At 41.3% G+C, this 13,721-nt stretch overlaps 1 protein-coding gene across 5 annotated transcripts in view; it reads right to left on the reverse strand.

The window, feature by feature from the left end:
- Positions 1 to 13,721, reverse strand: part of sgcg (sarcoglycan, gamma) — a 702,223-nt gene that overhangs the window by 411,854 nt on the left and 276,648 nt on the right. For 4 of the 5 annotated variants that reach the window (XM_068033637.1, XM_068033636.1, XM_068033638.1 and 1 more), the window contains one exon: positions 2,949 to 3,143. In XM_068033637.1, coding sequence (XP_067889738.1) covers positions 2,949 to 3,140 — 192 coding nt within the window. In that variant the 5' untranslated portion in view covers positions 3,141 to 3,143. The remainder of the gene's footprint in view (positions 1 to 2,948; positions 3,144 to 13,721) is intronic. The other variant, XM_068033635.1, reaches the window with a different exon arrangement.

A 13,721-nucleotide genomic window follows, 5' to 3' on the forward strand; every position in this document is an offset into this window, starting at 1 on the left:
CAAAAATGGCAAATTGAATCATTCTTGGTTTTGTATTCAGAGGCATAGAATAGAAAAGCAAGGATGTAATGTTGAATTCATACAAAGATGTAATTGATTCACTGAGTATTGTGTGTAGCTTTGGGACACCTCATTACAAAAAGGATATCAAAACAATGAAACAGGTGCAGTGCAGGTTACTGAGATGTTATCGGGGGAGGGGGTGGGGGGGCAGTAAGATTCTTTTTTAATTGGTAGTGGGAAGCATTATGAAGGGTTACAATAACACGAATATGTTCTGATTTTGGTCTCTCTATCACTCCATATTTCTTTTTTTTATTCTTTTATGGGATGTGAGCGTTGCTGACAAGGCCATCATTTGTTACCCTTCCCTAATTGCCCTTCAATTGTAAAAGGACTGAAACAAGAACAAGATTGTAAGAATTCACTGTCTGCCAACTTCCTGAAGCCAGCCTGCTGTGATTTTTGAGTGGACTTTGAGTTAGGTTATGAGCACTCCACCAGAGACAGGCGGAGAGGGAGCTTTGTTATACCATGCTATGTAAATGTCATCTTGGTGTACAGAGTGGAAAATGGCCAGAACCATCATCCCTTAAAGAAAAGAAGAAAATTCACTCTACATGGCACTTTCTAGGCTTCAGGCTGAGCAGAATTACTCTCCCTTCTCTTTGCTGATAATTCTTAACCACCATCAGTAATTTTCTGTCACTGCCATTCTCCTCCCTCAAATCAGTTCATCCCCATCCCTTTAATATGGTGCTGCAGGCCCCTGCTGGCCTGCTTGATTTCCTGCCCTTCCAAAATGGTGAGCTGCCTATCAGCACTTGGATCACATGGGTGGCTCATCAATTAAATTTAAATGAGGCTGGACCTTCAAAGCCATGGGCCACTCGCCAACAGCATAGGGTGGGTGTTCCAATGGCAATAGTAATTAAAGGGAAGGTTAGGAAAAAAATGTCACCTGTTTGATTAAAATGTGGAATTCCCTATCACAAAGCTTTATGAAGCAAAGGCCACACAGTCTAGAAGAAAATAGCCAGCTTGAAAAAGAAAAACATTAAAGGACATGGGGAGCAAGCAGAAGAGTAGGATTGGACTAGATAGCTCATGTGCAGAGAAACAATTAGGCTGTGAATCAATGCTAGTGTTCAGCTACTTGTCTGAGATCTGGTTTTGCAACAATAAATATTATCTGTTTGATAGATGGAATGGATTCCGAGATCTTCCCTTGCGATAAAATTAATACAGGCACACTTTGCAGTAGGTATTTCTTTCAAAATAACCAACAAAGGCTGTTTGGATGCAGACCAAGCAGTTGTCAAATATGGAAATTGCTGTTTTATTAAGTGCTTTCAGGGATCAGAGAACTGACTAAGTATCACCTCTGCTTGAAGAGAAAATCAGTTGGGCAAGGCCATAACAGCCACTCGAAAAGAGCTCAGCATCGCCTTTGCTGCTTCACAAACCCCTGACCACCTCCAGGGGCTTACCCATTGTCTCTCGAGACAAGGGGGCCAAAGAAGGAGAAGAAGAAGATGTTTTATATAAGCAGTAGTCTCATTAAGATGAATAAGATACAACAGTAAGATTAATTGCGATATCAGTTCCGGAACTTGTTTCTTTCAATTTTGCTCAGTCAAAAAAGGATTTACTCAACTTCTTGGACATTGCAGTTCATGTAGAAAAGTGAACCCATAACTTGCAAGAAAAAATTGGCATTAAGTTAGGTGTTTTCTCTGCTATAGACTTCAGGAGTTGAATTACCACCCATTCGGGGCAGGAAGTCATCAGGAAGGGGCACAAACCGCGAAGAGCAGGTAAGTCCACAGGAACAGCAGCTACACCATGGCATGGGAGCCTGGTATTTGGGTGGGGTGTGATTGAAGCAGGGGAGACTTAAGATTTCCTTGTGGGGCCTGGAAGTGCGCTGTAATTCTCTGTGGTCACACAAGGAAATTCATAAAAACTTACCTGTTGTGATCTCTTTTGCCCTGATCCAGTTGTTCACAGGCTAAGCCTGGTAGGAAACTTCCTGTTGTTTACCATGCATGCCTACTCGTAACAATTACAGTCATCAGGACCTGACATGCTTATGCTAAAAATGTCCCCAATAACTTTGGTCGGGTATTCTTGCTTCCTGCAGTGAAAATAGCAACTGGTCAGGTCCTGGAAGCTCCAGGACGAGTAAGTGACGTGCAGTATTTTGACTGCCCACCTGCTCAGTTTACATCCTCAGTATTTCAAAATGAAGAACCCATTAGGTTCTTAGAACGAGTCTAGCCCCTGTAATTGTCAATCATTGTTTGGGTCAAGGATTTGGCAGTGAAATGCAGTACTGCTGGAACAACAATTCTGCTGACTCATTTATTATTTATTGTACCATGTAAATAAGCCATCCAGAAGACCTTGTGAATGCTGCTTCAGAAAATTTCTACATTACACCACTTGCTAGCTTATAGTTATAATAACCTCTAACAGTCAATAAAATCCTTCCTAACATTTAGCTGTTAGAATCTATTATCACCTATGTAATGCATATCATACTTTATATGCTATCTGTGGTGTATAAATATGCTATTGATGTGTTTGAAGCTGCAGTAAATTCCAGTACTCAAAGGGATGACGCTTGTGATTTGAGCAGCTGACATTTGCAGTCATCCTTGTACTCCACTCGGGTAATTTATTAATCTAATCAGCTGTAAAAATGAGAAGCCATCAAGTACAATCAAATCTCACAAAATGAAAATGAATGAGAAAATACAGAGGCAAAGAGTGAAATACAGAAGGAGATGGAGACACAGATAGAGCTGTGAAGAACGAGGAGGGCGCAAGAAAAACAAGGTGAAGAGGGAAAGATGAAAATCTCTGAACAGCTACTTAACAAAGCATTTTCCATAAGTGTGTTCAAACAAATCATTTGAAAGCTAGTGAACATAAATAACACTTACTGTAGAAAACCACATCACTTTGAGAATCCAGACTGTTAAGGCAAAATTCACAACCAGGATGATGAGAAGCAGCAGCACAAATAAATAAAGGCAGCGCTTCCTCCAGCCATAGATCCCAATCTTGTAGACATATTGGTTCTCTGGCCTCTCTAGGCTACAGCCTTGTGTTGTTAAGTATTGTTCCCGTACCATCTGCTGGGAAAGGGAGAGTAGGGAAATTAGTAAGGTCCCATAACCAAAAAAAATTCATTTCCAACAAACCCTGCTGAAGTATTGTAAAATGGTTGAAAGGGTTAAAATAAGATCCGCAAGATGCAAAATGATGTATGTCACCATAGTCCTGTTCTATGGGAAAGGTCATTACACAGACAGATCCATCAGTTTCAGGAGATTGGCAAAATAACTTCTTAATAAAGGAGAAATCAATTGTAGATGACTATCAGGAAGAAAAGAACACCCATAATGTATAATGCATCAGGCATAGAATTCCCAGGGTAATCCATTAATAAAAGCTTTGAGCTGAGCTGGGAGATTAAAATTTTGTTGACATGGTCTATTTATCAACACCAACAGCAGGCAACATCTGTTTCAATGCTTCCTGATGCAGAAGCAAATCAAGTGTCAGGAAGCTGGGCAATTCTGCAAGCCCTAGAATTGCATACAAGCCAGATGAATCCCAGCAGACCTCCCATCTGCAAAAGCTGCACATTTTGTTTCCTCTCTGCTATTTTCACAACAAGATACAATGCCTGAGAACTTAATCAAATGAAGGCAGGGCTCTGAGCGAGGTCTCTTTATAGTTCTGAATCTCCACAAGGGAATAATGGTTTACTGTGCTCAGCGCACTCAATTTGACAAACATGATTAAATCTCTTCACTTTTGCAACTGAATTATTCCAACCTGTTAAACAACTTAATTGTCAGATTTTGTGCCTCAAAGATCCACGGGCTGTCCTCAGTAAACTCCAGCTGTGCTCACCTCCATTGTCACTCCATGCTCTCGAAGGTTGATTACAGGGAAACTCCAACCAATCTAGAAAAGCAACTGATTCTAATCAATCCAGACTAGCATTTTCTGACACATTGGGCTGAATTCTCATCCCGATTTGGAGGTGAGTTTGGAGGTGGCTTGCCAGCAATTCTGTACTGCCGGCCAGTGTGCTGGCCTATACTTTTAGGGAGGCAGCTTCTGGGTGGGGGGGGTGGGGGGTGCTTCTGCCAATGGCAGGTAGTCAATTTGGCCAATTAAAGTGCCAATTGAGGGCACTCCACACAATGTCTAGAAAATTCCGATGTGGCTGGATCCCATGGATAGAATGGTGGTGGCCTTCTACTGGGAGGTCGGGGGGGGGGTGGGGGTGGGGGGTGGTCCAGAGGCGCAACCTGCAAAGCAGCCCAGCATGAATCCGCTGGGTGGCAAGGGCCACACCTGCAGCCCCAGGTCATCCTGTGGAGGGGTTCCCTATTATATATTGTATATTGAACCAATTGCAAGTCTTTAGAGGGCACCTCCATCTTGAGGTGCCCTCGCAGTCCCCCACCTTCAGTGGAAGTGCCGTACTCTCCCGGTGGGGCTGCCAGCCACCCAAAGCCTGTCAAGATAAAGGAGGCAAGTTGCTGGATAAGTTGGAGCATTTTTCCACATTGTATGTAGTGTCATGCTAGGCCTCCACCTGCCAAGAATGAGGCACATTAATTTTGTCATGAACATTGATTTTAAACTGTTACTGGAGTGAAGAAAGGACTTGTTAAACAGATCAGCCATGGCTGGAAAAGACATTTGCATATTAACAGACAGTGTTTGGAAGGACAAAGCAGCCATTCCCTGACAGTCAACCTACAATGGACTTTTGATCACCAGACGTTGAAGGTGTGGGAGCTCGCATTCCAGCTTGACTGCTAATATGGCTGAATACACAAACGGACATGGTCAAACCATCTAGTCACATGACTAACCTGCTGGGCAACCTGAATTTTTTGAATTTGTACAAACAGTTTGGGCAGAAAGTCTGTTTGCTCCTGGACTGAGAAGATCTCTCACCTGCCTGCTCCCATCTCTTTCTCACAAGCCTCTGAATCTACTGAAGACACATGAACTCCAAGAGGGAAAAGTCTCCTACAGCAAATAAGGTTTAAGAAGAATACTGGGCCTGCGCAGAAAGCAAGATCTACCTACAATTAAGGACTCTACAGTGAGCTCGAAGAACCGTAACAACTCTTCAAATATTGCCTCAAACCTTTCCACTATTTCTTCTCTTTTCTGTCACTATTTGCATGTGTATATCGTGTATGCATGCTTACATGGGTGCGTCGTGTATCCATAGGTGTCAACTGAATTAGAGTTTAAGTTTAAGTTTAATAAATTTCAACTTTTCTTCTTTAAACCTAAGAAAGCTTGTTTGTACTGGTTTCTTTGCCTTATAATTGGAAAGCGGTGAACAAGGATTCACCAAGGGGGAAGCTAAAAACACAGTGTATTTAAAATAAAACCCTGCTATGGTAAGACCAGGTGAAGGTTGAGAGAGATCCCTCGACACCTTTCTCACCTTTTCATAACAGTAATGAAAGCATCAAACATTCTGCAGTCCATGACGGCACAGGACAGAAGCAATAGCATAACATAATAAGTACATTATTAACCGTATACATAAAGAAACATCTTGATCTCTCACTAGCCAACTCCCCATATGTGCTGTCTGTCCAACATCAAGGTGTGGATGAGCCAAAACCTCTTGGAGATCAATAATGGCAAGATGGATGCCATCCTATTTAACATCAGAAACTAGCCATAGATTGAGTAGAATATTCTCTTAAGCTAAGAAGAATGAAAGATGATCTCATTGAAACATATAAAATTCCTTGACAAGGCACATGCTGAGAGGATGTTTCCCCTGGCTGGAGACTCTAAGATTAGGGGGGTCATAGTCTCAGGAGAAGGGGTCTACCATTTAGGATGGAGACGAGGAGAAATTTCTTCACTCAAAGGGTTGTGAATCTTTCGAATTCCCACCCCAGAGGGCTGTGAATGCTCGGTCATTGAGTATATATAAGGCTGAGATCAACAGATTTTTGGTCCCTAAGGGAATCAAGGGATATGGGGACAGGGCTGAAAAGTGGAGTGGATACAGAAGATCAGCCATGATCTCACTGAATGGCAGAGCAGGATCAAGGGGCAGTATGGTCTATTCCTCCTCCTATTTCTTATGTTCTTATGTCTCCAAACCCAGATCCTTCCTAGATGCCCACCTAAGTTCAATTTGACACTGCAAAATTTCAAACCTCACGTTCAATTCATCACCTATACTGCCCACTATTCACGATACCTGAGTAATACATTTTTATATGGCTTAAAGGGTAATGGCCTGTTTGTACTTTTCAGCTGCAAAATAAATGTCTGTCTTCATACGATTCATTCCAAAAGCTTTTTGAAAGGGGAGATTTTTACAGGCATTTCCAAGTTTGGCACTGTCTCTAATGGCCCAAATCTTTCAGTCAGTACCACTGATGAAGTCTATTTTATTCTTGGTTTATACTGAGAATAAATTGGCCTCTTTCTGTGTGTTTCTTTTCTTTTTTGTGGCCATCTTAGACATGCTAGGGAGTCCCACCTAGAATAGACCATTCTGGGTGGCAGCGGGAGGAGATTCTGTTTATAAAAGTGACCTTTGAGCAACTTCCTTGAGAGTATTGGAGTATCTCTACTTAAGATCTGCACTGCACATCCTATACATTTGCAATGCCACAACTTTCACTGGAAATCCTAATTGAATTAATGGTAGAATATTTCACTGACTTCCTCTTCATGCTAGATGCATCCCGCAAGGTCTAACTAAACCTAGATACTCTGGAATATGGTCTAATCCAAGAGGATTACATTGCTCAGGCCAGCTTTTTTTTTGGAGTCTTATACCTTATGAACTATGAAAGGACCTTATTTCTAATCTTATTTGGAAAGCTTGTTCACTAGCTTGTTGGATTTGGTCAAGGGAGCATTTGGCTTGGAAGATTGATTTTTTTAACTCACTCATGAGGGTTGGGGAAATAAGACAATTCCTTGGACTCTTGTTTCCATTGTTAGTATTTGTATCCTTCGTTTGAGTGACTTAGATTAGGTTAGATCATTCCTTTAATTGTCTTATCTATATCTTCTGCTGTACCCTATTGATCTACTGCACTTACAACATGTTGAATATATAGGGGTAGAGTTTCTGCTAGGTTTCACTGTTTTTTCCAGCACAATTTGCCCAAAATCCACCAAACCAGTGCAAAGGTTTGAGGAATTTCAAGTGCAAGTTACAACCAGTACAAATCCAGTTTCTGTGATCTTTTGTGCTGGTTTAAAAACACATTGTGCTGCAGCTAGCCCCGCCCATAAAATTGATCAATTAATCACCATGGAAATTTCTGCTAATTGCACCTGTTTGGGGCCCTTTGAGGACACTCTTAAAATTAAGCTTTTTTGGGGGTGTAAGGGCACTAATAGGCACCTTTTGAAAGCTTTTAAATATTAAAAATACTTAATTTACAAAGCTGACCAGTGTACACCAATGAAACTAGTAAATTGTTCCGTATAGGTTTTAAAGTCCTTTTCAGTTATTTAAAATCAGGTTACTCACAGGTGGTGCACTGGATGCTTTGGTTAAAAATACTTAATTTTGTGATCAACACATTTTCAGCTGTATTAAGAGGAATGCATCAGGTTACTACTCTTAATACATCAACAAATACTTTTTAATGAAAACTGTAAAAGATAAATGATTATGTTCTAAAACCTTGCCCAAGTGCACTGGTTCATAGATGATATTAGGCTGAATTTTATTAGCGCCGCTCATTGCAGTGGTGCACTTTGAAGTTGGCAGCCTTCAGGCGTGGATGTGTCATCGCTGAGCCCCCGCAATATGGCACTGGTGTTGTTTTAAAGGGAATTAAGCCCTCCAGTGCCATTTAAATATTTAAGAGACAGGGTGTTATATATTGTTATACTATCTGTAAAGTGTTAGGAACTAATTAGCTAGGAACTAGTTAGCTAGGAACTAGTTATTATGAGTAAGTGTTCCAGTAGGTTCCACATTCAAGGCTGCACAAGGTTATATGTAATGCAAGAACCAGTTGAAGCAGGTTCTACAGCACAGAGCATGATGCCGAAATAAACAAGACTGACTCCAGCCTTTTCCAAGTTTAAAGTGTGATTCTTTCCAACATCTGGGAACCAGAAAACAACATAAAGATGAAACACAATGTTGTGAAAAATGTGAAATAAAATTTTATTAACATTTCCAATCCCCTCTCCCATCACCCACCACCAACCCCCCCCCCCCCACCCCCGCAATGAATAATCAGTTGATTTTTTTGTCCTATCTCCCCCAAAAAATGAGTTTTCACTCACGACCTTTCCCCCCAATCTTTATTCCCTTTGACCCTAAACCTCTTCCCACCACCCCCACAACCAATCCAAGTGGTTTTCACCACTCCCCACTGCCCTGAAATTTTCATTTCTCCCCCCTTGGAGTTCTGAAGGTATAGAACTGCCGGCCGGCAGCCACAATATCAGCATAGAATGGCTGCCAGACCAAAGTAAGTTGATTTGCAAGTTTACTCATTTATTTTAATATTTGAATGAAGGTCCTGCTGCTCGGCGGTGGTGGGGGTGCTGTACCAAGGCCTTGCTGCCGGAGGTAAAATGCAGCGGGGCCTTCTCGACGTTGGAGGTCGTGGTGAGCCTCTACCGGAAGAATTTTCTGGGCTCCCCCACCACAACCCCCGATGCCGCAGGCCTCATAAAATTCAGCCCTTTATGTCAGCTGATATGCAAATGAGCTTGAATGAAAACCTAAGCAAAAAATTCAATTCAGAAAACTCAGGCAATTTCGAGCGCAATTTGTGCCCAGGTTGTCGATAGCGCCCAAAGCGGAAACTCTACCCCATAAATGTTAGACTCATTGATAGGCTGATCATAAGCTGGAGTCTCTTTTACAAATGATGTTTCTTAACATTATGTACTCAAGCTCTTTCTTGATGGTTGAAATCTGAGACAGCAATCTGGAAGGGATTCTATCTAAAGTGATGGCTTTCCAAAATAGCCAGTGCAATGAAAGAATTGCTGCTTTTAGTTCAGTTAAGTATCATGCTTTTCTGTTCTTCCAAAAATATAAGCTTAAGGTTTCATATTGATTTTAAATGCACCTGAGAAAAACACTCCCATGTCCTTCGGAATCTCCATGGAGGAAATTTTATGCTCTCCCTCGCATCGGGTTTGGAGGCAGGAACAGCATATAATCAGGCAGGATGGTGGCAGGGAGGGAACCTGCCATCTTCCCATCTCCACCCAAATTAAGTGCAGGATGGGAAGGCCTGTGAACAGCCTTCCCACCCTGCCACCAATTGAGGCCCTTAAGTGGATAATTAATGCTGATTTAAAGGAGTCAATACCCCGCCGCCACCGGAATTAGCCCGGCGGGGGGCGGGCCTGTTGCCACACAGGAAGCATGCCAAACAAACCTGTGTGGGTTGCTTGCTGGCTCCGAAGGGTTGGGGGGTGGTGGAGGCGGGGGGGGGGGGGGGGGTGCTCTCCTCATTTAAAGGCACAGTGCCTTTATGAGGGACTCGGCTTCAGTAAAGGGGGACTGGCTGAGAGCCACCTCCCTGCTTTTGCTGCCAAGTCCCAACAGTCCCCTACCCTGTGACCCCAACTCCGCGAATCCCCTCCAGAATTACCTGTGGCCTGGGTGCATGACCTTAGGTGTGTGCTGCATTGACAGCAGCCACCGCCTCTGTGGTGGCACTGCTCAGTTAAAGAGCTGCTGATCTCTGATTGGCTGGCTGCTCTCAGCAGGCGGGACCTCCGCCACCGGGGTCCTTGATCCCATGGAAAGCCCGCCAACATCCACTGAAGTGCCTAATTGGCACTTGATCCGGCGGGCCTTCCCCAGCATAGGTGACGCCAGGTTCTCGGCATTGCTTTTGCCGGTGGTCAAGAACTTCGTCACCTGGATAAAATCCCGACACATACCCTTTTTTCCCTGGATCCTCTTTCCAAAATAATTTCATCTTTTCACAATCATAAAGGTTTTATTTTTGGGAGGTCTAAGTCATGTAGTTTCACACGTTATTTATTCAGTGAGACTGTACAAATCATATCAGAGTAGCACAGCACGATTATTTGCAGTAAATCAGATCAGATAAAAATGTCAGTTATAACCAAACTCATAAATAAGAAGGTGACTATACATTAGTGTAAAGGAATCGCGACAGAGTAATATTTTGCAGAGATCTGCATTCATGAACATTTCCTACAAATGAGATTCACTGTATAAATGTATTAAATGATATAAAAGGTTTGAAATTAATCTCTTAATCGTATCAAGTCTCTGAGTCTCACACATTAACGATATAGTGCAATTGATAATTTAAAACAGTTGAAACAAATATGTTATTTGTGACTATTCTTGCTCAACTATTTCTGCTACTGTGTGGTGATCTTTATAACTGTTACAAAGGCAAAAAAAGTATATGATTAGCATGGGCCAATTGCAATAGTTTTCCTTTGAACTATTTTTATTTATGCCATTTCAATATTGATTTGCAAAACAGTAATTAGCACAATAATGAGTTAGCAGGTCAGCCATTGAAGCAGACAGCGTAAATTGGTTCAAGAGGTAATTAGATGTGTTCCTGGAGAGGACAGATTGACAGATATGGAAAGGAAGTGAGTAGGTAGTGTCGAGGTCCATCAAAAAGAGATAGGCTTGTCACAGCTAATGGCCTTCTACTGTTCCTAAAAATTCTAGTTACATCTTTTATGTTACGTTTTGCACCTTTAAATGATTCTCACAATTTAAAGATTTATTGATTTGACATTCTATGCTGCATTTAGTCAAAAACAATTTTAATGTAAACAAAAATTATAATTTGCTTTTTTTGGTAAGGAACAGCTAAAGAGTAATTATAGCACTGACAATGGCAATAATCAAAATATCTAGTCTTGGTGTTTTACACATCATGGTAGTTCATAGGTGCTCACAGGTAAAATGCATTGCTCAAAAATGCATTAAAGTCATACGTTTTTCCATAGTTTTTGCCATGGGACTGACTGAAATATTCCCTTCACTTTTTATGAGAAGCATTCAAATTGAAAAGGTGTCATTTATTATATTTTGGCCATAATAGGCGAATATATTATAATTTGTAGAAATTTCTGATTTCAATTTCAAAAATTAAACCTGGGTTGGCAGAGAGACAGGACAGAAGGCAGAAATTTGTTAATATTGTTACCTTTGCTATCATGAAGGAAAATACAATAGAACAATGCAATTAGATTATATTTTGGACTCTGTATTCTAATACTAGCAAAAAACCGATAAGGGGAGATGTCAGGAATTATTTCATGGAAACGCTTTTACCATTCACTCTGCCAGATTTTATATCAATATAAACACTGGAACAATTTTGCAGATCACATTCCAATGTTAAGTAAATGCTGTTTGTGGTCTTTTGTTGTCAAAGCTGGAAATGTCCAGTTTTTATGTTTTTGAACTTGAGCAAAACTTTGACAAATGGTCATTCGTAAGGAGCAGACCACAGTCCTCTAGTGTCTTACCGCTGATTTTAACATGCATCACAGAGAACTTGGATGGGAGGACAGAAACATCTTGAACTGAGGTGGAGCTGAGCAACTTTGCTCAAAGCTGTAGCTAGTTCAATACAAAACATAAGCTATTTAAAATAACTATTTTCAGACAATCCAATTTTACTCTCTCAGGTCCTCATTAGATATTAATGTCACATTCTGACATGCTGGAAATGATAGCCTGTGTTCAATTAAAAACTATTATTATTGACACTTTGTATATTGATACGATTTAAAAATCTTTTATCAGAAAAGAATCTTTAATAATGAATGTACAGTTTTTCATGCTGTAAGGGTTATGCCAACTCAGGTTGAGGCTGGTCAGATTTCAGCATTAAATATAACAGTGGTACTCTCCTAAGTAGATTACTGAAAGACTTTTTAAATCCTTATAGATCAACACTAAACCACTCTAATATATAACAAACATAAAAAGCTAAAAAGTGTGATATGTTTTGGAAGATGCTGATTGTATTAGCTTGAGGAATTAGGAGGTTGAAATTGAGTGGGTTTCTTTCCAAGTGTGTATTCTAAATCACTGACTTTCCGGTATCCACTACACCCAAGCAATCAAATGCAATTAGGCACCAACCCAGGAAAATCTTCTCTATATATCCAACAAATGGCTGATTCTAATCCTGTGGCACAGAGAAGATACCAGCATTAAATTTAGAGGAGGGGGCCAGAACTTGAAATCTATCTATTCCCAATTATTTCTTACTCTCAATATAATGCCATCCTTTCAAAGCATTTCGAAGGCTATTTGTAACATAAATGATTGCACTGCTGTCAAATTTCTGAAACTGCTGCTGCATTACACTGCAGACCTTAGAAGAATTAAACATGCCTGTCACTTTCCCTTCACATTTATGCAAACCGAAGCGTGAAGTCATTCAACCCAGCACCACTGGTTCATTCATGATATAATGCACCATGTCATACACTATAGCCCAGCCATTAATCTCTTGATGGAAATGTCTGCAAACTTTCTGATCTCAAAAAGGAACACTCCAAAATTAAATCACCTTACCGCCACTAATTGACCCTGGTCTACTCTCACAACAAAAGTTTGCATTCCAGCAACAGCGAAACATTGGGAGGTCATTTTTTACCAGACCATTTTCAGCATCGACCAGCCATAGCTTTGAGGAAACTCAAGAAGCCAATGCTTCACAGCATGCTCCACCTGTTAAGTACCATCACGAGTATGTCTTCTTTATAGAATACAGATAGCCTAGTTCTGGTCCTATCCTCAAGTTCAATATTGGTATGTTTCTTAGAGCATGGCTACCTGACTCAAACCCAATGGGACCCGACGACACTTGTCGGGTTCGGGTCGGGTCACTTTTCCGGGTCCGGCATTCGGGCTCAGGTCGGGTCGGGCTGGATCGGACACAGTGACAGCCAGGACGTTAAGGCAGGAAACACTCCGCACTAGTCTGCAGTGAGCGATTCTGTCCAAGGTAGAGCACAATCTCTTCAATAAAGTTGATTATATTCCGGCGCTCGACCTGACCCGACCCAACCGCTGGAAAACATTAAAGACTCGGGCCAGGTTGGGCTCGGGTTGGATGTGGTTCTGTCGGGCTCGGGTCGGGTTTTATTTGCAGACCCGAGCAGGCCTTTAATGTTTCCCAGTAGACCAAGTGGGGGTAGTCATTGAAGATAAGGAGCTGGACGGAGGGATAACTCATGTTCTTCCTCAGCCACAAAAACAGGGATTCAAACATCATAGGAGGAAGCCCCAAGGAGGTTCAGCCAGATGAGAGGCATACAAGGGGAGTGGGAAAGAGACAAAGGAGAGACAGAGAGAAGACAAAACTTGCAGAAAGAATGAGAAGATGAGTTTAAGACAAAGATTACATTGAAGAAGGTCTCTGAAAACCACAAAAAGAGACATAAATAAACGAGTCAGAGAAAGCAAGGTAAGACAATTAGAGAGTAGAAGATGGACAGAATTAGTTGCAGTACATGAAAGAGAAGTTTTATTTTTGTCTGTGAGCATCACTACTGGAGATCAACTTTTGACAATAAAAGTAGATGCTGCACTGATCTAATTTATAAAATCATACACTATTCCATTTTAAGCTAATTGGGCTCTATTACATCGATCCAAGCACTGACAGTTTCTGTGACTAAATCAAGTT

Source organism: Heterodontus francisci, chromosome 6 (genome assembly GCF_036365525.1).
Source record: "Heterodontus francisci isolate sHetFra1 chromosome 6, sHetFra1.hap1, whole genome shotgun sequence".
Lineage (NCBI taxonomy): Eukaryota > Metazoa > Chordata > Chondrichthyes > Heterodontiformes > Heterodontidae > Heterodontus > Heterodontus francisci.